The sequence below is a fragment of the Emys orbicularis genome, chromosome 2, assembly GCF_028017835.1.
Source record: "Emys orbicularis isolate rEmyOrb1 chromosome 2, rEmyOrb1.hap1, whole genome shotgun sequence".
Lineage (NCBI taxonomy): Eukaryota > Metazoa > Chordata > Testudines > Emydidae > Emys > Emys orbicularis.
The window spans coordinates 38,773,472-38,799,641 of NC_088684.1; the positions used below are offsets into that span (position 1 = coordinate 38,773,472).

Here is a 26,170-nt window from a genome sequence, read left to right on the forward strand (position 1 = left end):
AGCACTTAGACCTGATTATCAGTGATTTCAGCTGTAGTTGTCACTTAACAAAACAAAAGACTATCTGCAAAAATAACAGGAGTACTTGTGGCACCTTAGAGACTAACAAATTTATTAGAGCATAAGCTTTCGTGGGCTACAACCCGAAAGCTTATGCTCTAATAAATTTGTTAGTCTCTAAGGTGCCACAAGTACTCCTGTTATTTTTGCGGATACAGACTAACACGGCTGCTACTCTGAAAAAAGACTATCTATGAGCCTAATCAGCTCTGTCTTTAAACAGTGGAGAGGGGCAGGTCAACTAGTACTTGTGACTCAGGCAGACCATCAAGCAAAACACCTGGCCCCACCCTCTCTCTTGATGCCCTCAATCGGCACAGGGTAAGTACCGTTCTACTGCCCTTTACTCATACAATAAGAATAACAAAATTTCAGTACCGCCCCCGCATTCAAGTGATTTGTAACCCAACCCTAGCCAAAATCTATCACTTGGGCAACACAGCTCTATTTGCTGGATACCTGGGTAGATTAGGTGTGAATGTAAATACAATCTGGTCCTGATTGTATTTCCCCCCAGCTCATCACTAGCTGTCAGGGAGAGCTCATTTAGACTTTGCTTACAAATCATCATTTGAAATGATTAGGTTGGCCAACATCACTGAAATGAATGCACTGACATTGTCATAAAAAACAACAGCTGTATAATGAAGCTAGTCTATGTTCATACTTTTCAAATCTATTATACTTTTTCAGATACATATGCTGTATATGCTTTTAAAGTGTGTATTAATGTTTTAATTTGGCAACACTGCATGTGACTAGTTCACAAAACTGGTGGGGGGGTAGGGAAACCCCTGCTGCTGTACATAATGGAATCCACGTCAAGCCAAGGGGTGCAGCAGCACCGCCAGTTCCAGCACGCAGGCAGGGCTGCAGGCTCCCCCCAGGGCAGGGCCCTAGCAGGCTGCCCTGGCGCCAGCTGTCCCGGGACGTGTCGAGGCGCCTCGCACCGCGGCCAGGGGAGGCAGGGAGCCCCGTGAGCTGTGCAGGCGGCCTCCGACCAGCAGGTGGCGCGGCCTCCGGCCCGGCCCGGCTGCGTGTGCGTCCCAAGAAGCGGGCCAGCGCGGCGCTGCAGGACTCAGGTACCGGGACGGGCAGCGGCAGGAGCTGGGCCCGGCGGCGGGGGGTCGGAGCCAGGCAAGGCCTGCGGGAGGGGATCTGGCGCGGGGCCCGCTCCCTGCTGAGTGCCCAGCCGCGGGGGCGGCCAAAGGGCGCAGACCCCGCACCTGGCCGCGGGGCAGGCTACGACGCGGGGCAGCCGGGCCTGGCAGGCGCCGCCCCCCTGGTTGGGCACCGGGCGGGCAGCCTGACCCCGGCGCGCCGAGACTGGGCCCTGGCGCCGCTCGCTGCTGCGGATCTGCCACCCCAACCCCAGCGGGGGGAGACGGCAGGGCCTGTCCTGGATGCCGGGCCTAGCCCGCTGCGTAACACAGGCCCGCAGAGCGGTGCTCTCCGCGAGGCAGTGCCGGCAATTCCCATCCAGGGCCAGTCTAGCGGAGTTACAGGAGATGCCGGCCAGAAACCCTCCCGCCCTGCTGCTTTCAGGGCTCGGATTGGTAATCGCCTTGTGGCAAAGCCTGTCTAAGCGATGGCTTGTGTAAAGGTCCGTGCCCACCCTGGTCCAGTACAAGCGATAATGTATAAATAGTGTAGTCCAAACTAATCCCAGGTACAGGGGAGGAGGAGGGGGGTTGTGCATTCCGAGTAATGTTGAAAAACAGCTGGGATACTGGCTAAGTAACTAGGTAGGTTCCCAATGTGATGTGGTAGCACAGAATTAATGCTGTGTTGAGCCACCTAACGCAGGGGTATAACTGACTCTAGTTTTTAGCACCTCCCTGACAAATTGGACACTATCCACAAAATTGTCATGAAGATGTGAGAAGACTAAAAATAGCTAACTCTGCATAGCCTGGGTGATATAACTGTCTACAAATACTTGAAATGTCACTGTGAAGGCACGGGACGGGCCCTTTGAAATGATGAAGGGATGGGAAAACTAGAAGGAAAGTGAGTGAGAAAAAAAAATTCCCTACCTTACAGTCCAACTTTGACTTACAAAGGAAGACGAGCAAATCTATAAATATGTACAGCTTGACTAAATACCTAAAAGGAGTGTGAGAGATGTAAGCATGTACAAGAACATTAAGCATGTAAAAAACAGTAAGGAGGCAGAGGAGTTCCCTTTTTGTTTTGCCAAAATGTAACTAAGTATAATGGGGTAGAATTAAGAAAATGTTGTCTATCAGGAAAAACTTTCTAACAGTGAGATGATCTGTTAGACTGAAATAGTCTTTGAAAAGAAATGGTAGACATCTCATTTTAAAAGGTACTGCCATTTAAGATTTGTACTGTTGTAGCACCCAGAAGCCCCAGTCGAGATTGGGGTTCACTTGTTACATACTAAGGGCTTGTCTACACATACAGCACTGTTGCAGCGCAGCTGTAGCACTTAATGAAGCTGCTACTTACATCCCCATGGGCATAGATATTCCACCTCAAGAGGCAGTAACTATGTCAACAGGAGAAGACCTCCCATCGACATAGGGCTGTCTCCACCAGGAGGTCGGTTGGTATAACTAGAGCCCTGCACAGATACAAAATTCGTATCCGAATCCGATCCGCAAACATGGTCTGCAGATACCTGCGAATGCAGATATAAAGTGGATATCTGCAGATTTGCAGAGCTCTAGATAGAAAATTTGGATCCACATCCATCCGCGATCCGCAAACAGATGCGGATATCCGCCCATATAAAGGGAGTATCAGCAAATTTTCAGGGCTCTAGGTATAACTGTTGCTCATGGGTGTGGATTTTCCACACCCCTGAGCGATGTAGTTATACTGACATAAATCTGTGGTGTAGACCAGGGGTCTCAAACACGCGGGCCGCATGCGGCCCGTGGGGTTCTTTCGTGCGGCCCACCAAGCTCCCCACGGCCCGGCCTACCCCATGCCGCCGCGAGCCCAGCACTGCTCCCTGAAGCGGCTGAACTACTGCATGTCCCTGCAGCCCCGGGCAGGGGGGTGGGATGCGAGTAGAGGGCTCTGTGCTCATGCAGCTCCCATTGGCCAGGAACTGGGAACCGCGGCCAATGGGAGCTTTGGGGGAGGTACCTGGAGGAGCAGCAAGAGCAGCACATTATGCTGTTTCCCCTCCCGCGTGCCCCCCCCCCCCCCTCCAGGGACTCCAGCTGCTTCCTGGAGCAGAGCGGGGACAGGGACAGGGCAGGCAGGGAGCCTGCCCTGGCCACGGTGCGCAGCGCTGCCACCCCGGATCCACTCTAGGTAAGCGGCGCTGGGCCAGAGCCCGTACCCCGCACTCCTTATGCACCCCAACCCCCTGCCCGGAGCCCCCTGCCACACCCCTCACCGCTCACCCCTCCTGCACCCCAACCCCTGCCTGGAGCCCCTTGCCACACACTGCACCCCAACCCCCTGCTGCACCCCTCACCCCAACTCTCTGCCCTGAGCCCCCTGCCGCACCCTGCACACTTCTTGCACCCCACACCCCAATTCCCTGCCGTACTCTGCACACCTCCTGCACCTCAACTCCCTGCCCTGAGCCCCTGCCACACCCCACACCCCTCCTGCACCCCGAGGGGGCAGAGTTGGGGTGAGGACTTCAGGGAAGGGGTTGGAATGGGGGCAGGGAAGGGGCGAGAAGAGGCGGGGCAGGGGTGGGGCCTCATGGAAAGGGTGGAGTGGGGGCGGAGCCAGGGGCAGCAAGTGGGGGGTGTCAGTTATGCGGCCCTCGGGCCAATGCACTAGTCCTCATGCAGCCCTTGAGGTCATCTGAGTTTGAGACCCCTGGTGTAGACCAAAACTTATAATATAGTTTTAGTTCTGTGCTTTGTTGTTTTTAAATTACAAACCAGTAAGTTTGGAATGGTATCCCTAGCCTCTGTTTGCCAGAAGCTGGGAATGAGCAAAAGGGGATGGATCACTTGATGATTACCTGTTTTGTTCATTCCCTCTGGGGCACCTGGCACTGGCCACTGTCGGAAGACAGGATACTGGGCTAGATGGACCTTTGGTCTGACCCAGTAGGGCCATTCTTATGTTCTTAAGTTTTATTAACAGTGCTGTATGTTCTATATTTTTAATAAGCTCTGAAAGTAGTGCAGTGTTTGCAACTCAAATATTATAGAATCATGCTAGTGCATGAGCATCAAAAAGTGAAACTGACTGGACACTCACTTTGTGAGTTAAAGAGAAAGGTGTATTGGGGGAGAAAACCAACCACACCAATGGTGAAAGGTTTGAATTTTAATTTTTGTAATAGCCTAAAATGATATTAGCTAGCAATACAGGCATAGATTTTAAAATAGTTTTTAATCTGATAATCTAATACATACAGTAGGGAACAGTCCTGCACTGGCAGAGGAATGATTAGATGACTGAAGAAGTCTTTTACTTGTAAATTCAGTGGGCTAAATTCTGTTGTATTCTGCAGCCCTCTTACACTGCCAGAGCAACATCAAGGGCAGCCCCAGGCACCAGAGAATACTCCTGGGGTAAGGTTTTTTCTTCAGTGCCACAGGACTGCCAGAATAGAGTTCTGCTGCTCCCTCCTCACAGCCCCCAGTGCAGCAGATGGGGCCAGAGTACACTGTATAGTTAAGGCTATTCTTGGCTGTGGAGCAGCTCCTAGAGGACTGTTGCATTTGAGTGTAATTTAGAGCTACCTTCTGGCAATTGTAGCTCAAGAGCAATGGAGATTCTGCCCCACTGATTTTAATAGCTTTGAGCACTATCCTCACATCACTAAGGAGTTGTCTATACAGGGAAGTGGGCCAGAATAAGTTATTCTGCAGTAGGACCCTGTATGGATACTTACTCCAGAATAAGAATGTTCATACGGAGAGTTATTCCAGAATAGCTATTGTGCTTTAAATGCACGCCCTTTCTTATTCTGGAATAATTTCCCCATGTAGACACGCCCGAAATCTCTCACAGTGGGAGTTCACTGTAGTTTTTTTTTTTCCATTTCTTCCCTTGAAAGCTGCTTTCCACCTTTTAACTATTTTAATACTAAAATAAACAACATGGCTGCTTGTTGTTTTCCTACCATTTAATGCTATTTTTATTCACTAGAATATTTTGGCAGCTTGTCTTCCAACATTTTCTAAAACCTTGTGTAGATTGTGAGGGACTAGTAATATATCAAAACAAGTTGTGAGAAAGTCTAATATTTTTGTTCAGCAGCGCCAAGAAGGATCAAATAAAAGTTTATAAGTAATGCTTACTATGAGCACTGCTCTTTAGCCTGAAAGACAGAAAAGAGGCTAACACAATGGGAAGGAAAAGAGATACTCTGGGAAGGCTCTAAAAAGTATAATAAAGAATCTGAAGGAAAAATTGCAGCAACCAACATTCTTAATGACATTGCAATGTGACTGTATGTGGTCACAATAGCTCTAAGTGCTGTGACCCTTTATTTTTTTTTGTACAGTTTCTGACCACTCTTTCTCATGGTGTTGTGAATTGCCACTCAAGGCATTTTTAGGAAATCTGGGTATTGCTGTTCATTCTTTTGGGCACTAGCCTTCATTGGAAAAAACAAAGTGTTTTTTTAAATAATAATTAGCTTTGGAGAAGAGTCGCTTGATATTAAACATCTACATAAAATAAGACCAAGTAATGCTATAATGGAATTGAAAGAAAAAAGATATTTGAAGAAAGCTTTAGTTTTGCAAAATGTGAAAATTACAATTTTAGTGTTCTCTAATTAGTTTTAAAGCTTCATTTTTCTGATGCAACTGCTATTTATATCAGTTCCTGTCCTGAAAATCTTACAGTCCAAGACCCCAATCCTGCATATATTTATGTAAGTGCTTAACTTTACGCTTTTATGTCAGTAGGACTACTCATGTGCACAGTTAAACATGTGTGTAAGTGTTGGCAGGGTCTGGCCTAAGAAGACAAATTGCATATGAAATGTGGTGGGAGAAGGACACAATCAAATATATACATTTTTTACAAATGCTAGCTTTTAAAGTTATTTTTAAGATCAGGTAAAATATCAGTTATCCCCATTTGCCTGTTGGTCTCACCATCATTAATTGCCTGACCTTTTTGGTACTGTGGCAGAAGTGCTTTGATAGCAGCAGACACTGCACATCAGCAGATACTGCAGTTTGATTAGTGTTTTTGTTTTGCCAGGATTTGCTGTCCTTTCTGAACCTTTGAATTTTATGTAACTTACTGAATGTGTTGAATAACTAGATAGGAAAACAAACAAACAACTAAATAATGAAAACTGCTAGCCAAATGAATGCACAGGAGAATTTACTTTTTAGAGAGAAAAATGTTAACTTTAAAATAATATGGTAAGTGCCCCTATTATGTGGCCATTGGGTTCATTACTGGTTGAGTGAGTTTTGATTAAACAACTTGCAGCTCACTTTTAAGTATAATTGAATTCTTTTATTAAATATTCTTACTCCCATGAAAGAAAGTATGACTTCAGTTTAGTAAAGAATGGTGAGGCCATTCCAGAAAGGCTCTGACTTTAAAATAATAGTTTACATTTTTATTTGGCTTTTTAATAGATGCGACTTAGGATGCAGTCGTGTCATTTGTGTTTTAAAAATCCATCATGAATACAAACATTTGAAAGTCAAGGCATTCACAATCCACTGGCAAGTGGGACATTTTTGCTGGTGAGTGTGGGGCCCAAAGATATCCGTTTTTCCAGAATTTAAGCTTTATTTAAAAAAAAAAAAAAGAATTTTCTGCCTCTTACTGTTGTGAACATAACCATCCAAATGTGAACTGAATGTAAGCTGATTGATGCACAGTATTGTTTCCCTGAGTTTTCACAAATTTACCAAGCAGCAGAGTAGAATTAAAAGACTCTGGTCAGTTTCATTGTTACTATTCAAAATCTTGTAAACAGCAGTGTAACTCTCAAGAATCATGTCAAATTCATATTTCTCCTGCCTGAAAAAACTATATTGTCACCAGAGACACACAAGGACAGAGAAAGCAAAAAAAAAAAAAAAAAAAAGCAACAGCTAGGGCAAGGGTTGAGTAGCAGAGATCCCTTCTGGTAGACCCAGAGGTTCTTCAGGGACGGAGACAAAATTCCTTCAAACTTCCAGCATATAGAGGGTGGAGCTTCAGATTTATCAGATACCTCCTAGGCAGCAGGTGACTATAAAAGATGGAATACCTTGTTAGAAATACCTGCACCCTCACTAGCATCTGGGGCTTCTTACCAGAGCCCTGCCCTTTGATTTTATTAGTAAGGCCACCCCTTTGTCTTTTTGATTTACCTTTGGCTCTTAGATGTCTGGTAAACTTTTTGAGTTCTGGGTATCTCATCACAAAAACCATCATGACAACTCATACTAATTGGCACACTTGTGACTCTGATACTATGGGGTATAAATGCATGTAACTGGCAATCTCAGCAGAGCGGCTAAGGACTCTTTGTCGCTTTTTAAGGATTGAATGTCTATTCATCCCTGCAGGTTGTCTCTCCTGACTCAGAGTTGAGGCACACTGTTGAGTGGGGAAGTTGTTACTGCAATTGGCCTTGTTTCTGTTTTGAGGACAAGTAGATTTTAGTTTTAATTCAGTCAGCTTGGCACTTTCCCTGAGTTATAAACTATAAATACAAGGAAACAAAAATGAATTGCCTACAGTTTTATTTAAACTTTAGAAACATTAAGTTTATTTTAAAAAGTAATGGGATAGCACAGTAGTCTAGAAGTGATGCAGTGCTCTACTATGTGGGCATCAGAGATGTGGACCTTCAACTCAGTCCCCTCATTCCTGGGCCAGCAAGTCTGGAAGTATGCTCAGGTGTCTCGTGATCCTTCCTATCTGCTGATTCACTCTCCCTCCCCCACAAATTAATCCTTCTAGAAGCAATGTTGGCAGACTCCAATAGGAACTGTTTGCTTGTTTACATGGGGGGAAAAGACCAGCCTAGCTGTAGCAAGTAATTATTCTAGACTAATGTCCACATGGGGGAGTTATAACGACATAGCTAAAGCAGTGTCTGTGTTGGTCAGTTTCCCTGTGTATACAAGCACTGTGTTAGGCAGAAGAGGCAGGATTGATGGTGGTGGTAGGAGAACTGAGGGCAAAAGTAATTGAAACAATTGTCTCAAATTTTGGGATCCATGGTTTGCACAGCTTTTGAGGAGCCAGTTTAGTTAGCAGAAATTAAAGTACACAGTGAACAGTTTAGTTAAGGTCTGTGTATACAGAGTGCTCCTGCTGTAACCTGATGACTGGAAACTTTTGTTTTTGTTTTGTGTTCCATAGCAACTTCCTGGATGGGTGATTCTTTTGGAAGCAGTTAAGATGCAAAACTTGGGCAAATAGCTGTATTTATAATCCTGTTGAACAGGTTATGGGTGAGTCCCTCTAGCCTGAAGAACAGGAATTGTTTTTTTGTTTTAGCTTTTAATTTTGTTCTTTACTGATTTTTCTAGAAAAATACAAAAACACCAAAAATAATACTGAATGAAGAAGACATTTACATTTCTTCAACAATCATCATTACTGACATCAGGAAAAAGGAATTTAAATACCAGGTTATTGCTTTATGAGTTTAGCTACTATTTTTAAAAATTTGACACAAGAAAGGATCAGTGCTTAGCATCAGTATGTACTCGTTAGAAATGTAGCCTAAAAATGTTGTGCCATTGCATCATTTCATGCCACATGATGTGGCCTGTCCTTGCATAAGGTGATGTGGTGAAAGTATTTTAAATAACATTTTACTGACAGAGACTTACCCACTTCTTAACAGATGTTCTATTTCAATCCATCACATATTTAGCTATGATAAACTGATTCCACTGTCAGAAGTCTAATAAATGATCATGTGTGTGTCTGTCCTGTTGCATAGTAAGAGCCATAAATCTGATGGTGTCAATTTCACAACCTTCTGTATTGGCAAATAAGCATATTAGCAATAAGGACCGATTGTGAACAAGCATAGCAATGTGTTTTTAATATTTTAAAAGTTTTTACTGAATAGCATACACTGTAGATGTATAGTGCACAAAATTAAGACGGCTCTGCTAACCTAGAGTTCCCCTAAGCTGACCTGACTCTGTTTGTTAGCCATTATATGGGACTGAATGTTGTAAATGCTAGTGAGAACACTGAAACCTTGGGTGACCATATTTCCCAAAGGGAAAATGGGTCACTGCATTAGGCTAGCCCAAGCCGCTCATCCGCGCCTTCCCCGTGCGGGGCTGGCCTGAGCTGCTCACACGAGCCCTGCTTCCCAGTCCCTGGATGGGGCTGGCGTCACTGCTCGGCCAAGCCCTACCTGCTCGCCGCCGAGCCCTGCCTCCCCCCTGTATGAGCCTGGCATCACTGCTCCCCTCCCCCACCCCCGACTCCTCCACATGTTCCTCTGCATCCCCTTTTTTTGACAAAAGTGGGCATTTGTCCCATTTTTTCTGAAAAAGTCAGGACAGCCGGGACGGGTTAAAAAAGGGACTGTCCTGGCCAAAACAGAACGTATGGTTACCCTACTGAAACCTTATGAAGGAGCCCACGGAGGTTAAATGTATGGGTAGGAGATTTAACCTAGAAAAATGTAAGCACAATTGTTCAAAGAGAGGTGCAAGGCAAGGCGTCGCGTAACCCTAGATAGAATATGTCAAGTGATAGACAAAAAAGGGAAGAAAAAGTCAGTGTATTAATATAAAGTTCATGTGGCTGACTGGTTTGTAATGTGTGTATTTTAATTTGCTGAATAACACTATGCCAGACGTACCCATGACACTCAGTTCTATGTCCCTGAAAGGCAGTAAGTCTCTCCATTTTAGTAACCTCAAGGTATTGAAGCTGTTGACGGAATGTGAACTGTTCTTCTGTAAACAGGCAGAAGTAATCTTGGTGGTTTGAAGGAAAATGATCTTATCTCGAGACCCATGGCCCAAGTCCAAGCCTCTAATATCAGTAGAATAAGGATCAAAGACCAGACAGGATAACTATCTTTAGCATAAGTGATGAGAGATGTTTTAGGACCAAAGTTCATGGACAATACACTCTGTTTTTAGTGGTAAACAGTTAGATGGGACAGAGTTTTGTAACTGTGCTGCAAAACTTATCTCTAGCTTTTTCAAGTTATTTTGGATTTCAGGATCCCCTTTTGTCCCCCTAATAATTTAAACTCTTACTTGCAAGTTTTCTTTCAAGAAGACAACAGCCACAGAAACAAGTAATAAGAAATATTGAGGGGTTATATGCTGTTTGCTGCAGCTGAATGTGAATTCAGCAGGTCGCATGGTGGCACCATTCATCCACATACAAACAGCAATTTGAGAATAATTCACTTATTAAAGAATTGATTTCTGATGGACAGTTGTTCACTGGCACTTGTCTCCTATTGCATAAGAATCTTTTAGGAGCTGCAGCAAATTCAAACTGAAATGTATCACCAAGAGCTAAAAATAATCATCAGTAGCTTTTAAACAAAAAATGTTGCACTGACCTTGAAGTAACTACTGGAAGTCCTTGTTGTTTAGCATTCCTGCAGTATACCAGTGGAAAGAGAATGTGCACGAAGGTTTCTGAGCAGGAAGATATTTATACTATGAAGAGTGTGATTCAGTAACTTCCCAAAAGACGGAAGTATTAGAACTTATGGCATTAGGCAGCAAATATTGTTTCAATTTCTATATTGAGATTAAATATATATATTCAGTTTCCTTCAGTTATTGTGTCCACTTTGTGTGAGACAACTGCAGTGAATTAAGTCTGCAAATAATTTGAATAGGTACATTCAACATCACTGTAAATTATGCTCCTCACTGAACGCTCCCTAGCCAAAGTATAAAAATGGGCAAGGTTCAGAAAGGGTTTTTAAAGGCATCTATTAAATAGTGAAATATTCTGAAACAAATTCTGTCTGTAAAAATACTTTGATGCAACTGATTTGCATATATGTGGTTGGTAGGGGAAATGTTTGTGAATCTCATCAGTAAAGCTGTGGTGTAACGTAACATTCTTTTCTGCAACAGAGCAAGATCCAAAAATTTCGTTTTGGGGTGGGGGGTGGGGCTACAGCACATTAGTTATACTGTACTGGGAGGCAGTGTCCTCTAGTGGATAGAGCAGTGGATAGAAATAAGAAATCTGGTTCTGTCCCTGGCTCTGCCACTAATTGACATGCTGAGTGAGCTTGGCTAAGACACATCCACGCGCTGTTCCTCTGTTTACTCACATGAGGTAATTATTCTTACCTCCTTTGTAAAGCACTTTGCAATCTATAGATGAAAAGTGCTATATGAGTAGGGTGATCAGATGTCCTGTTTTTAAAGGGACAGTCCCGTTTTTTGGGACTTTTTCTTATATAGGCGCCTATTACCCCCCACCCCCGTCCTGTTTTTTCACAGTTGCTATTTGGTCACCCTATATATGAGAGCTGGGTAATATTATATGCCAAAGTTTTTCTCAGGGTATGGTTATTATTAAAGTCAGGATAGTATAGCTATAAATCTCACACACCCCTGTTTAATATTGTTGAAGGAAAATGGGAATTATTACCTCCAACACTGGTATCTTGCTGACTGGAAGATTCCAGATCTAAAACTGGATTTTCAGGTCCCAGTTAGTGGAAAGGATTCAACACTTAAGTCTCCTTAGTGTGCAGCAAATGACAGGTAGTGCTGCTTTTGCACTGCCACCAACTCATACATCCCATCTGAGAAAACACAAAATTATAGCAGGCCATTAAAAATTGTTCTCTCTGGCCCCTGGATACAGTGTGCCAACACCATGGAAAGCGAAACTCTTGGGAAAATATCTAAAGGCAGGAGGAGGGGAAATGCCAAGTGATGTAGGTTAGTGAAGTGTAGATCTGTATATTGTGAACTCTGAATTTGAGAGGTGTTCAGAGCCCTCCATGGGATTGGTTCTGGCTACCTGAGAGGTTGCCTTCCACAACAGTTCCGTTTCACTGGAACCATGAAACTGTAATCCAGTGTGGGAGGGGGAGAGTGAGTGCAGGATACAGATCTTTCAAAGGAGCTGAATGTAAACTGTGGAATTCTCTCCCTAAGCAAAAATGACTATAGACCGTATCATTTTCAGAACTAAATGCAAAACTTATTTGTTCAACTTAACTTTCCCTCAATTTCCACATACCAAAGAAATCCACACACAAACACATCCTGTAAACTAACCGAGTAATTTCTCCTACATGCTAGGAAGGAAGGGGGAGAGGGAGCTATTTGTTTCTATTTTTAAATACTTGAGAGGTACTCGTATACAGCAGTGAGGGAGGAGGAGTCATACAAGTACTTAGAGAGTGTGTTTTTCTCTCATGGATAAAATTACATCATTTTAGTTTTGTTTTTATCTTGCATGCACATGTAAATAGGGCTTATTCTTGTCTTGCTGTATTTTTACGTGCAATCCCAGTTGAACAGGAAACCTCACTTTCAGAGGATGTGGGCAAACTGCTTAAGATGGATGCTTTGTTACTTTAAAAAAAGGAGAGGCTATACAAGCTAGTATCAATTAAATACTCTAAAAGTGTATGACAAAGGGTGGAAGATTATATGCAATTAAGGAGTTGATGAATGTAGAGCTTATGTGTAAACTGTGTACCTCTTACATTAACCTCTCCATATTCTCCATCACAGTGCATTGACTTGTTGACATATTCTAAATATCCCGTTGCTGCTAGTCAGAATATCACCAGTGGTAACTCACTGGCATTTTGGCTCTGGTAGTCAGAATTAGTCATTAATGTTGGGAAGTCTCATTCACTGGTAACATGTCATTGCATCCTTTTGATCAATTTTTTTAAAGGACAAAGGTAGTAATGGTTACTCTCATTCATTTTCTGAGAGATGGCATGAGTGTTCCTAGTTTTTTTTTTTTCCCCCCACAGCCTGTCAGTACTGATACATTATGGGTGGCACTGACTGGGTGACTAAAGGGTTTTGGCCAATCATAACTAGGGATCCTAGTTTTTTGTGATTTAAAAAACCCGACATTCTCTGATTAAAACCCCCATAAAAATCTGTGTTTTTCCGCAATTAGAATGGATGCTGAACTTTAGTTTCCCTAGCCACAATATGTATAGCTATCTGTTGAACACAATGTTTTATTGGTATACATTAGAACACCATTTATCCAAGCCTCAATTATCCAGCTCTCCGTGTTAACCAAACCACCAGCTGCCTGGAGCTGATCGCCCAAGCCCTGCCGCTGTCAGACCCGGGCGGCTGGTGGTTCGGTTAACACGTAGAGCTGGGTAATGGAGGCTTGGATAAACGGGGTTCTACTGTATGTAAATTTAAAGTGCATTCAAAAATCAACAACAAGAGGAGAAGGTTGTGCGCATTGAATAAGTGACACTGGTACTTTCAGTAAAATGTAGTTAATAGTTAATATATGTTTTTATTTTTTCACAAAATGTAAAAACTAAAGATTCTTGAAAAATACAAATTCTGCATTTTTCTGTGGCAAATGGATTTCTAGGATCCCTGATCATAACTAATATCTTTGTGATGCATATGAGAGAGAGGGAGAACCTGTACCCATGAGTAATCCTGTCTCATCAATGATCCAGCCATATCTTTATATCTTCATGGTATTGAGTGATAGCTGTTTTACTTTGATTGTTACATATTGAGAAATACAAAGAGGAAAACATCCACTTGCTGCAAAATAAAATGACTCAGAGTTGGTAAATTCCAAACTTACAAGCTGTTTAAGATTTGACAAATTGTTGCTGGTAGTGTGATTTTACTTGCTAAAGAGAATCCCTCCCCCTATGCTTCTGCAGTTTCCTGTCTAAATGGGCACAAAAAATGTAAGAGAAAAAAGCTTGACTTATTAGCAGAATTACAAGCAAAATTACAGACGTCAGGCTTCTAATAAATAAACGTAAATAACTTTTACGACCATCTAATCATTTCCCCTATGATTTCTCTTGAAAACAGAATAGTTTCATTAGATTCTTCCTCTTAGTGTGATATTCCCACTGCACTAAGTCTCCTGTGGCACTGAAGAAGCAATTTATTGCATAATTCCCATTAATAGTACAAATATACTCTGTGATCACACTACTGTGTTCAATCTGTATGTATTGCATAAACTTAGAATAAATTGACGTCCCCTTAACACCTTTTCTCACTTGAAATGATATCTTTAATTGATTATTTAAAAATAGTCATTTCATATTACTGCAACAAAATGACAACAACCGTACTTTTTTTTATACAAGTATACTGCTTGTCTATTAGAAGATACATTTTTCAATAAATAGTGCCACATTTTTGGAACGAGTAATTCACTGAATCAAATTACATGTTTGTTCCAGGTGCAACAGTGGTAATTCTCACAAATATTCAGAATGCTTGTTTTACAGTATGTCTGCTGCTCAACACTATAGTACATACCTTCCTTTTTAGTTTGTCTCATACATTTGTGGTGACTGATAGATGACGCTGTGTTTCGCTTATATTTAGAGCTGCCATCAAATTCACCTTTCTGAAACCATTTAAGGAGATTGGTGAGTACCTCAATATTTCTTCTAATCCTTTTAACAAGTACTGGTCATGGCAGAAGTAACCCTTTTGGCAGATGTCCTGCATAAGGTTGCAACTTCTGATCAGAGCGCTAAATCCACAGTTTATTTATCCAAAGTTATCAAAGGTATCTGAACAAATAAACCATCATAACTGTGCTGTATTTTGGTGGAAGAAAACTTCACTAAACCAGATGCAGTTCAAGACATTAGTGTATTTTTTGTTTAACATTTCTGACATTAGGGGACTGGTAATTTTGAGAGAGACTGTTCTACCTTTGTCACAAGGTAGAACCACTGGCAGAGGTTGGTAGCCTGCATGTTGGAATACTGGAATTATGTTTTGTGGGCTGGAATATGTCAGTTGCATGATCCATAATCCTCAAACAATGGCAAGTGGGATTTATTTTTGCTTGTTTTTATTTACTTACTGTGGAGCACTAAGGGTTTATCCTAAATCCTCTGCCTTTCAGTGTGCGTGTCTCTGCAGGTTCTAGTTAGTATTAGTTCTAAACCAGAATACTTCAAATCCTGCTCCATGATAAACAGCTGCTTCTTCACACATCTACACACCACAACTACCTTGGCATACTTAGTCCAGTGAGTTTTTTCTGGCCATTTGGTTGTTCCATTAAGATTGGCATGTGAAGTACCTGGAGAACTCTAGGAGGATTTACCAGATGTACAAACAAATACACATTTAACAGAACACACAACTTTTTTCAGGAAGTTCTGTACTGTTCTTCTAATGGAATAGTCTGTTACAGATTTGCGCTGATACACTACAAGACATTTTATTAAACAAGTTTAAGGATCCCACCAGTGTCCTGCAACATCTGAAGGCAACATCTTATTTTCTTAAGAACAAGTGAGTTTTTATACTGTTGGTATGTTTGTGCTACTTGAAGATTTTAAAATGATTTAAGGTATATCTGGTACAGAGTTCTAATGTGAAAATTGCATCTTTTGGAGATTGAGCCTGTCAGCTTGTGGGGAAGGTTAGGGTTGAAGAAGATACAGTTGTGCCACTTCAATTTTGGAAGGGAAATAGGCAAGAAATTTTAGATTGCTGTACAGGGTCGATTTGATTTAAATCACTAGTCAGGAAGACACGATTTAATCATGTATTTCTACATAAAAGTGCATTCTTGTTGGTTGTTATAACCTTAATACATATTCCTCACAACTCAGAGATAGATGTAGGTTTCTTTTTTAGAATGTACACCCTATACATTTTTAAAGTGATTTATTTTGAAAACTTTTCAGATTAGTTTTATAGCTATATCGGAAAATGAATGATTGTTTGGTTATTTCATTTACCAAAGGTAATTGAAGCAGATATTTATGAAGTCATTGGGAGGTGAACTATCTCCAATTCAACAGGTTAATCATTAATATTTGGAGGATTTTCTTGCCATCCTGTATTAGGAGGAGAACATCACCAGACAGATATTTAAATTGTTTTATTTAACTAAAACAACAACTTTATATATTCTGGATTTTTTTTTTCTTCAACAGCAAACATATAATATTTTAACAAAACAAGCATATGAATTTTTGAATTTAGTTAAACATTCAAGATTTTTAAAAATCAGGGTTTTTTTTGTTAAAATTGTTTTTAACTAAAATAGTTAAATGAATTTTAAAAAACAAACAAATTAAATTGACTGTGTCAGCCTGGTCAACATGAGAAACTTAAAATATTGGCTTCTGCAGCTACCTCAGTCCTCTTCACCTTCATTTTCCTATTTGTTCGTAATCTGGAAAAGAAAAACAAGCTTTCCTGCTTTTTCAGGTCCCAAACGATTTCTCAATTTGGAATGAATTAGTCCAAAGGAAGAAAATATTCTTTCTACACTGGCAGAAGAAGCTACTGCTGTTAAAAGTGAGATTATCACTTCAACAGTCTCCGAATCCAAGTGCTTAAGTGACTTCCACCAGTTCACTGGTGTGACTGTCTTTAAAACATCATCAGCAAACATATATTTCTTGAATGGTTCTTATTCCCAAACTGGGTCTCCTTTACAGCCTGCTGCCATTATAGGTTTTCCCTTCTAGTGAGAGAATGGTATGGTAGATCTCAAATCAATGAAGGCTACACTCAGAAAGACCTCAAGACTTCTGGAATATGCTGCTCAAACAGTTTCACTTTTGTTTCTACTGCCTGTCCCTCCCTTCTCCAGACTTCTTCTACTTGTCCAGATCTATTCCGCCCCCAACAATCTTCTATTCATTGAACTTTTTGAAATTTTGCACTTTTAGACAGCGGTAAGGGATTGACTCTATGTACACAAATTTGCAGAGGGACAATAAGATTGAGGTCTGTTATTTCTCACCTCTGTTTATTATTTATTTATTTATTTATTTATTTATTTATTTAATTTATTTTAAAACATTTTTTCTGTTAACAAGCATGTTATCTCTGGAGACACAAATCCAGTTTGAGAACTGCAAAACTAAGCATCTCTGATAGTATCTTCTAGACTGAGCAGTGAGTCCCATTGGGTAGATAGAAAGATTAACCTAAATAATCTATACAGAACCCCCTGGAGCCCCATAAAATTGGGGCCCTAATCCATGAACTATTGGAATGCATTTACAAAACTTTTCTGAAACATTACATGAATATATTGTCTCATGCTATAGAATTAGAATTTATAATCCCTATTCCGTGATGAGATATCTTTGAGCTATAATGTATCGTAATTAAAACTACCTTTAGATAGGTTTTTTCCTCAAAAAGCATTTTATCAAAAAAATCCAATATAAATAAAAAAATCCGATTTAAATTAAAAAAAAATCAATGATTTTTTTTATCCACCCTGTAGCTGTGGAGTCCTAGCCATGCAACCCACCAGAATTCTTGTAGCATTTCAGTTGGAAGTACCAGATAAATCAGAGGTGGGCAAGCTATGGGCCCCTGGGACCCTCCTGCCCAGCCCCTGAGCTCCTGGCCCAGGAGGCTAGCCCCTGGCCTCTCCCCTGCTGTTCCCCCTCCCCCGCAACCTCAGCTCAGGGCGCTGCTGGCGCAATGCTCTGGGCAGTGAGCTCTTGCCGGGCCGCGCAGCTGCAGAGCCAGCCTGACCCGGTGCTCTGTGCTGCGCGGTGGCGTGGCTTGCTCCAGCCGGGCGGCACGGCTGCCTGTCCTGGTGCTCTGGGTGGCGCAGCTGTAGCGCCACCAGCCACGGTACTCCAGGCAGTGCGGTAAGGGAGCAGGCGAGGTTGGATAGAGGGCAGGGGAATTTGAGGTGATGGTCAGGGGGCGGGGGTGTGGATAGGGGTCGGGGCGGTCAGAGGGCAGGGAACAGGGGTGTTGAATGGGGGCAGTCAGGAATGAGAGGAGGGGTTGGATGGGGCAGTGGGGGGCAGTCAGGGGTGGGAGGTCTGGGGGTGGTCAGGGGACAGGGAGCGGTGGATAGGGCAGGAGTCCCGGGGGGGCCATCGGGGTGAGAAGCGGGGGGGGTCGATAGGGGGCGGGGGCTGGGCCATGCCTGGTTGTTTGTGGAGGCACAGCCTCCTCTAACTGGCCCTCCATACAATTTTGGATACCCGATGTGGTCCTCAGGCCAAAAAGTTTGCCTGCCCCTGAGATAGATTCTGTGTTCTTTCAGTTGCTCTGTCCATATCTGGATAAAATGGAAGTAGTTAGTGCCCTAAAGGGAAACAATATTGTATGAACTATCTTATGGCTTTCTGTTGTTGGAGATGATTGTGGAAGAGAGTGCTTTCAAGTAAGCAGTAAATTATCCCCTACATAAATATTACTTGCAGATTAAAAAGAATGTATTCTGCATAGGTGCTGAATTATTAAGTCATTCTTTATGTAGCTATTCAGGGCCAGAAAGTTATTCCCCATCTGTTCCTCTTCCAAATCTGAGATAAGAAAAGTCAGCTTTGTCTCTTGCCCTGACAAATTAAATAGTGTTGATACATACATTCTGATGGCATTTCTCATTTGGACAAATTCTGCTAACTCGTGAGGTGTAAATAATACTTGTTAATTTGAATAGACTAAAATATTATAGTCTCTTAATCAGAACAGCATTCAAAACCAAGGTGTTTGTAGTGTAGGTATTGGAAAATGATTAATCTGAAACACTAGGGAAGAGTTATAAAGCATGAACAGTGTAAACTCCCCAAAAGCAAGAGAAGTCTTAAATCTAATTCTTTGGCTGCTGGCCATATTTCCATTCTTCCAGCCAAATGAGTGCACTAGGATTGGAGGATGCCTTATATAGGCAAGAGAATTAAAGTACTTAAGTATCCTATCAAAAAGATTCAGCTAGCTAATCAGAATCCTGGTTATAATCTGCTAGAGAATTGTCATGAGCATGGAGTACTAAGTATCCAAGATTCATAATTTCTTCTCCATTTCCACCAGAAAAATTCTAATCCAAGTCTAGGTCCTCTTTCAGCCCTGTTATTTTAACGCCTCCTCTCTGACTTTGTGATTCTTTCCTCATTCCAGTCTATTCAGAATTCATCTGGTAAAATCATTTTCCCTGCCCACCACCTGGACTATGTCACTCCTTTGTTCAAAACTCTTCACTGGCTACTCATTGTCTTCCACATCAAGTTCAGCCACCTGGTCCTCTCCTGCAAGGCCCTGTATAGTCCCTCCCAGCCATCATAACTACTTATCTTCCCCTCTCATGCACTCTGCACCAGTGACTCCTCCTGAGTAACCATTCTCTTCCTCTTCTCTCATTTTTGTCTTCATGCCTCTTCCCCACTGTCCCTTATGCATGGAACAACCTTACTTGGTCTTGTGAGTCACTTATTCACTCTCTCCCCATCCAAATCTGTCTTTAAAAAACTCACTTCTTTCACAATACCTATTATCTCTAGTTAGTCAGTTGAATCATATTTAATCAAATAATAATTAGCAGGAAATTAGTGGTGCAACCAATTTCTACCTTGCACTTTTAGGCCAAAACAACAAAGTACATGTTTATCTTTTAAAACCTTTGGGACTATTCCCTTGCTTTGCTGGATGGGGTCCTGATATGGAAATTGCACCCACAACGGTTCTAGACCCTCCTTTGGTTTACCATTGTTGTCTTCACATTGTCTAAAAATTCTATCATTTGTCCTTTGTCTAAGTTAACTTCCTCAAGGCAGGCACCTTATCTTTATAGTTGCTTGTGAAACACTATGTCCACCTATGGTGCTGTATAAAAATGTTCTGCAGAGGTGGCTGAAAAATGTAATTTCCTGCAGAGAGTGAAGGAGATAATGCTCACAGTAACAATGAATTTTTCAGCAGCTGTCACTACTGTGTATTGAAGTTCAGATGTAAATAAGGAACAGATAAATGAGAGAGGAAATCCCATTAGTGACTTTATTTATAGTACGTAAAAACTCTGATTGATTACTTTGAGAGCCCAGTGTGTTTGTTCAGTCCTGTAATCTGAGTTATAAAAGATGACTTTTCTTCCCCCTCCCCTCTTTCTAAATAGAATTAGCTCACAGGCTGGACCTATCAAAGTTTTCTTTTGAATATAAAATCTACAGAGCGTAATCTCTCCCTCTGTGGGGTTTACCTAGTGTCTTGCATTCATGGTGGTGCTTTAATGCAATCCTCTGAAGTAACAAGGCTATCCATTTCTGTTCCAGCAGGTGTGAACAGGTTTAAAAGGAGCGTTCTCTATGCATCAGAAAAGACTGCAGCATATTAAAATAATATGCAATATACAATGATTTCAGAGCTATATTCATAAACTACTTTGCATTTTTATTTGAGAAAGCATTTGTGAGGTGTTTGCATTGTATTTATTTACTTCACTTCACCATTTCATCTCATTTTTTAACTGCAGGTTTGCCACATACTTCAGACAGAAGTGGAACAATGTCCTATGTTTTTGTAAATGATTCTTCCCAGACAAATGTGCCCCTGTTGCAGGCATGCATTGATGGGGATTTTAACTATTCCAAGCGGCTGCTGGAGAGTGGCTTTGACCCAAATATTCGTGACAGTCGTGGCCGAACTGGTCTGCACCTTGCAGCAGCCAGAGGAAATGTAGACATCTGTCAGCTGTTGCATAAATTTGGTGCTGATCTACTGGCCACCGATTACCAAGGTAACACAGCCCTTCACCTGTGTGGGCATGTGGATACCATCCAGTTCCTAGTCTCTAATGGACTCAAAATTGATATTTGGTAAGTTTGTCGTCTCTTTTTTGACCACTTTATAGTATATTAGTCTCTCTCTCTCAGAAGTGTTTTGTACAAATATGTTGCCTGATACAAATGCTTTAATGGTAAATTTAGTGAAATTCAATTTTTTTAAATGCCAGTTATGAAAAAAAAAAAGAAAAACAAATGCATGGGCCCACTCCTAACTGATCATGAACATCATGAAAGGCAATAGAAGCAGGAGCTGTTGGGCTTGGCTGGCATAGCCAAGGTCTCTCACTAGCTGATGGCTCTGCTATCCTGGTTTGGCCAGACAGCCAAGAGGGGGTGGATGGCATCACAGAATAATTTAGAATGACGGTGTTTTTTTTAGAATTTTCTGTACCACAGTCTTAATGCTTTAATTGACTACTGTAACAAATAAAGAAAATACAGTAAATGTGTATCAGTTCTCCCGTACTCTTTGGGAGACCGTGCTGCCTTTCAATGCTCCCCCTTCCTCAAAGCCAATCCTTCTTTTAAATATTGTATATTCTTTCTTCCTAGCTCCCAGCAGCTGTCAGATGCTAGTGTCCAGACACAAGCACTCAGAATACCAAATAACTAGCTATTTTATTGAGTACAATTAGGTTAGCCAGGGTCACCTTGTTCTCAGAACTTTCTGCACATGCATCCCAGCAGAGGAAAATAAGGCAATAAGTTTAGGCCCTTGGGCCTTCTGGTCATCTTTGATTATTGGAGCTGCCCATGATCTCCTCATATCAGCAGTATTAATTATTGGCCAGCCCAGGGTCATTGTGTTTTTTTCCTTCCTCCCTTTATCCCAAACACCTGTTTGCTGGCAGCCTCTAATATGAAGGCAACAAATGTACTCCTACTTGGTTCGGTTTTTTCAAAGGTACGGTAGGAGGATTTACCCATCCTGTGTTTCATTTATTGCTTAATATTCTGTGACTCTTATATAGTAAGGAGCTATGAAGAAACTTAGATTTCAAGTAGTAATCATACAAAGCCTTATACACTGATATAAATATGTTGTTAGTTTATTTTTGTTGCGGGAGCATCCAAAGGCTACAATCAGGATAAGACCCCATTGTACTAGGATTTTTGACTTTGTACCAAGAGTAAAATATTATAGGGTTGTGTGCTTTAAAAATAAACTGTACTGAATTTTTCATACAGTTGCCTTTTATTCTTGGACTTTTTATAACTAAGAATAGTTTACAATCTTGTGTAGCTAGAGACTGGTCCTAAATACTTATTGGTCAGTACATTTTACATTGCATACTTATGCAGATTCTTCCTATCTTAGAATTCTCATTTTATAGTTTATCTTCCCCCATCCACTTTCTTGGGGGGACTATTTTAGCAATCACCAAGGAGCAACACCACTTGTTCTGGCAAAACGAAGAGGAGTAAATAAGGATGTAATTCGATTGCTGGAGTCTTTGGAGGAGCAGGAGGTGAAAGGATTTAACAGAGGAGCTCCCTCTAAGATGGAAACCATGCAGACTGCAGAAAGTGAAAGGTATTACAAGACAGATGTTTACTAGAAAAAAATAAAAGCATGTGTGTAAAGTATATCTTTGTTGGTAAATCCATATTGTTTCCTGCTAGATACATGAGTTGACATGTTTGTTCCTCAAAATGGAACAAAAGATTTATAAAAATTATCTTTAATAAAAACTAAGTTCAATAGAAAAGTTTGGTTTTTTTTTTTTTTTTTTTTTAAATTTCTAGTGAAAGAAGTTTTTATAACAGCTAAGTATTCCACTACAGGGTTTACAACCCAAATATTGTACCATTTTACTGGTGCAAGATAATCTGAAAATGAAATTCACTAGAAACTGGTTATAAGCAATATCCTGCAGTGTTCTGCTCTAGAAACTAAGGGTATGTCTACTGCAATTAGACGCCTGCAACTGGCCCATGCCAGCTGACTTGGGCTCCCGGGGCTGGGGCTAAGAGGCTGTTTAACTGTAGTGTAGACATTCAGGCTGGAGCCTGAGCTTTGGGACTTTTTCCCTCACAGGGTCCCAGAGCCTGAGCTCCAGCCTGAGCCCAAACATGTGTTATTCCATATGTTAAAAACAAGCCTCTCACTTTACATTTTATATCATTAAAATTTTACAAGATTCTAAAAGGGATTGGACATTTATATGGATAAGATGAATATCCAGAGTTAGAACAATTACTGCTAAAAATTTTGGAAGAAATGTTAATCTCGTGGGTCGGGTTAAACTAATCTCTAACAATTAGGGAGAGACGTAATGTGGAGGAAAGATTATCTCACTTCTGCCTGCTCTGGGGTTTCTTGCATCTTCCTCTGAAGCATCTAGTGCTGGCTGCTGTTAGAGACAGGACACTGGACTAGACAGATCACATTCTGATCCAGTATGGCAAGTCCTATGTTTCTTATGGGAGTTTTACCATTGACTTTAATGGGGCTTGGATTTAGCTGTGAATTTGAACTGATAATGTCCCTTTAAAACCTGTAACTTCCTTTCCCTTTTGTGACCATCATTAATGTTCTCTTGTTTGATTTGGCAGGGAAACCTATAACTTGTCTTTTGAAATTACAGACTTACAGTTTACTCCCAGTTTGTTTGTGAGCTAGTTTAAAATATCTGAAGTATCTCCTTTTGTAAGATAACTTTGTATAATAAAAATAGATCCAGACAGCATTAGAAGCAAATGAATGGACATGTGCTTTGTAATTAAATAGTTTGTGTCCTTGTAAGAGCACTATTTGGGGGTTGGCTTTTCAGACCTCTAGTTTCACTCCTACCTCTTGGTATTATTTCCTGATTCTAGAGACTCTCAGAATAGAATCCCTACTTGTTTCTCTCCTCCCTCATTCCCACTATGCATGAAGCCAAGCGAGGATAATTGCTGTTCCCTCTGGAGACCCTGAACTTCACTTTTGAACTGACAGGAGAAGTTTCTAGAGATCAGTGCAGAAGTGTTCACTCCCTTCCTGGCTGAGTTTAATGCCACCTCCTCCTCATTACACTCACTTGCTTCTGACTCATGAGCAAAGGACAAAACAAAACTAGGTTCCCAAATCAGATTTCTTCTCTTTTCCTTCTCTCCCCTCCCCCGTGTGGTATCATATTGTGCTATGTCTGCGCAGAACACTCCCTCTCTATTTTCACATAGAGAATCTGCTTGTATGCATAGACCTAGTGACCTGTCACTATAACAGGAAGCAACATTGAATGGTTTTGTTAGAAGCAAAATGAACATTTAAGGATTTGTCACTTACATATTTTTCCAGAATAGTTTTATAGAGGCAATTGCTGCTTTATTACTGTTGCTTTTAATTTGGTTGCAATAGAAAATGCCACAGGGGTCGTCTTTGAGATGAGTGAGGACCTTTGGTTTTATTGTGGTAGTTTTCTTAACAATGAACGTATGGCCTCTTTTTTTTTTTTTTTTTTTTTTTTTTTTTTTTTTTCCAGATTGCAGCGTACCTTTATTTAACCCCTGGAGTGATTATGTATTAACTAGTCGGTGCTTAATTAGTGAGCAGATCTATTCTATGCCAACAGATATATTTTAATAAACCCTCTCACTTTGTTAGGAAATGATAATAAGCAGGGAAGATGACTAACAACTGTAGTTATAGGCAAACCACCATAGCTTCGCAGCCAAGTAAATATTTAAAAAACAAAAAACACAAAGCACTTTACTGGAAATGCCTGAAAATTTCTGCACACGACACTGTAATAGTTCAGTAAATTACTGGAGCTTTGTCTAATTATTATTCAGTAGTTGTACTTCATAATGAGGAAAAATGTCACATGAATAACATTAATGTTAATCAGGAGTGTATTTTTAGAAAAAAGGTTTACAAATGAATCTTCCTTCTAGGCATGTGTTACTGGCATCTTTAGTCATATCAGAAGCAAGAGCATTTAAACGGATAGTGTTAACTCACAATTTACTTTTATCTGAAATATTTTGCTCCTATTATTATTACAGGTACGCCTACGATTACTGTAATTGAAGAGATATTGGGGGAGGGGGAATATGTTTTTACTCAGTATATTTTATGCCTTAACATCACTGTCTAAATAGCTAGTTTTATTGTTTCTCTCGATACACAGTAAGAGCCTGATTCTGCAAATGCTTATGTTCATATGTAACTTTGCTCATCTGGGAAGTGGTGGGACTACTCAAATGAGTAAAATTACAGACCTGCATAAGTGTGTGATCAAGACTTTAGTCAGTTCTTTTGCTGTTTGTGTGGTTCCTTCCAGGGCTTTGGAGCGGAGCCCGGAGCTGGAGCGCAGAGCAGCTCCAGAGCAGTGGAGCTGCAGGTTTTTGCCTGGAGCTGGAGCGGAGCCGGAGCACAGCTCCAAAGCCCTGGTTTCTTCATACATAAGCCAAGGAAATACATTTGCTTATTTTTCTAAATACTTCTCTGTACCCAAATCAAAGATTCTTTGAAAAGATAGATTATAAAATCATCTATCTCAAAGGATTGCTTGTCAACGACTGTATGTTGATTTGGTAGGGTCAGGGGAGGGTCCTTTTCTTATATGCTGTTTTGAGATCATGAGTAAGTACTGTAAATCTGAAAATGTTTAATTTTGAATATTTTAGTTGTATTAGCAGGTTTACTCTTATACTTAAGGATGCATTCTTTTACTTGATGTGTTTATAACTTTAATCCTTCACAGTGCAATGGAAAGCCATTCCCTCCTTAATCCGAACCTGCAGCAAGGTGAAGGGGTTCTTTCCAGCTTCCGCACAACATGGCAAGAGTTTGTGGAGGACCTGGGCTTCTGGAGGGTGCTACTTCTGATCATTGTCATTGCCCTTCTCTCTCTCGGAATCGCATACTACGTTAGTGGGGTGCTTCCTTTTGTGGAAAATCAGCCTGAATTGGTGCATTAAAGCAAATGAAAAGAGGCACAACGTTCTTTTCCTGAGTTCTAATCTTTGTTTTGAGCTTCTTATAATTCTTGGTGCAGCTGTATATACTGTTTGCCTTTTATATATACTGCTAACCCTTTTGGAAGAGAGCTGCATTAATTTCCGCTAACACCACCAAATTCTAAAGAATTCCTAGGCTACCTCTGACATGTCTTGACTTCTAATCAAAACTTATAGATAGCAGTCTTTATTGATCAAATGTGATGATCATAAAAGGCCTCTCATAAATAAATAGCAAATCCTTGAGCATGTAAAAAAATGTGTCCTGCTACAGGACCAAATCATCTTGTTTTCCATTATAAAAAAAAAAAAAGAAACTACTTTTCCTATGCTTCAGCTTTTGAGGAGGAGTATTCTTATAAAAAGCTACCTAGATTAAATTGGAATAATTTTAATCTATTCTGATATTTACATCATACAATACTGTAAATGTGCAGTTTTCTTAGTGCACTCAACATGTTCATGTGTATGGTTATAAATTACATATACATTTAAAGAATGAGAAACATTTCA

At 41.0% G+C, this 26,170-nt stretch overlaps 1 protein-coding gene across 5 annotated transcripts; it reads left to right on the forward strand.

Moving 5' to 3' along the window:
* The first annotated feature begins 1,066 nt into the window (after positions 1-1,066).
* On the forward strand, positions 1,067-25,952 carry ANKRD46 (ankyrin repeat domain 46). Of its 5 annotated transcripts, none has more exons than XM_065398299.1 (6): positions 1,067-1,142; positions 8,511-8,612; positions 14,523-14,566; positions 20,398-20,740; positions 22,086-22,244; positions 25,402-25,952. In XM_065398299.1, exons 2-6 carry the CDS (start codon positions 8,542-8,544, stop codon positions 25,616-25,618), a joined length of 834 nt encoding a protein of 277 aa, XP_065254371.1. In that variant the 5' UTR covers positions 1,067-1,142; positions 8,511-8,541; the 3' UTR covers positions 25,619-25,952. The 5 variants fall into 5 exon arrangements, with proteins under 5 accessions (XP_065254371.1, XP_065254374.1, XP_065254373.1 ...); XM_065398302.1 differs by lacking the exon at positions 8,511-8,612 and adding an exon at positions 15,339-15,449 and having other exon boundaries at positions 1,076-1,142; XM_065398301.1 differs by lacking the exon at positions 8,511-8,612 and adding an exon at positions 15,349-15,449 and having other exon boundaries at positions 1,076-1,142.
* The last annotated feature ends 218 nt before the right edge of the window (positions 25,953-26,170 follow it).

Bases quoted from the DNA above. Each gene is read 5' to 3' on its own strand.
- ANKRD46 (XM_065398299.1), top strand. From the start codon at position 8,542: ATGAAGAAGACATTTACATTTCTTCAACAATCATCATTACTGACATCA. The intron at 8,613-14,522 runs GTTATTGCTTTA...GCTTATATTTAG, and splicing joins AAAAGGAATTTAAATACCAG to AGCTGCCATCAAATTCACCT. The intron at 14,567-20,397 runs GTGAGTACCTCA...TTTTAACTGCAG, and splicing joins GAAACCATTTAAGGAGATTG to GTTTGCCACATACTTCAGAC.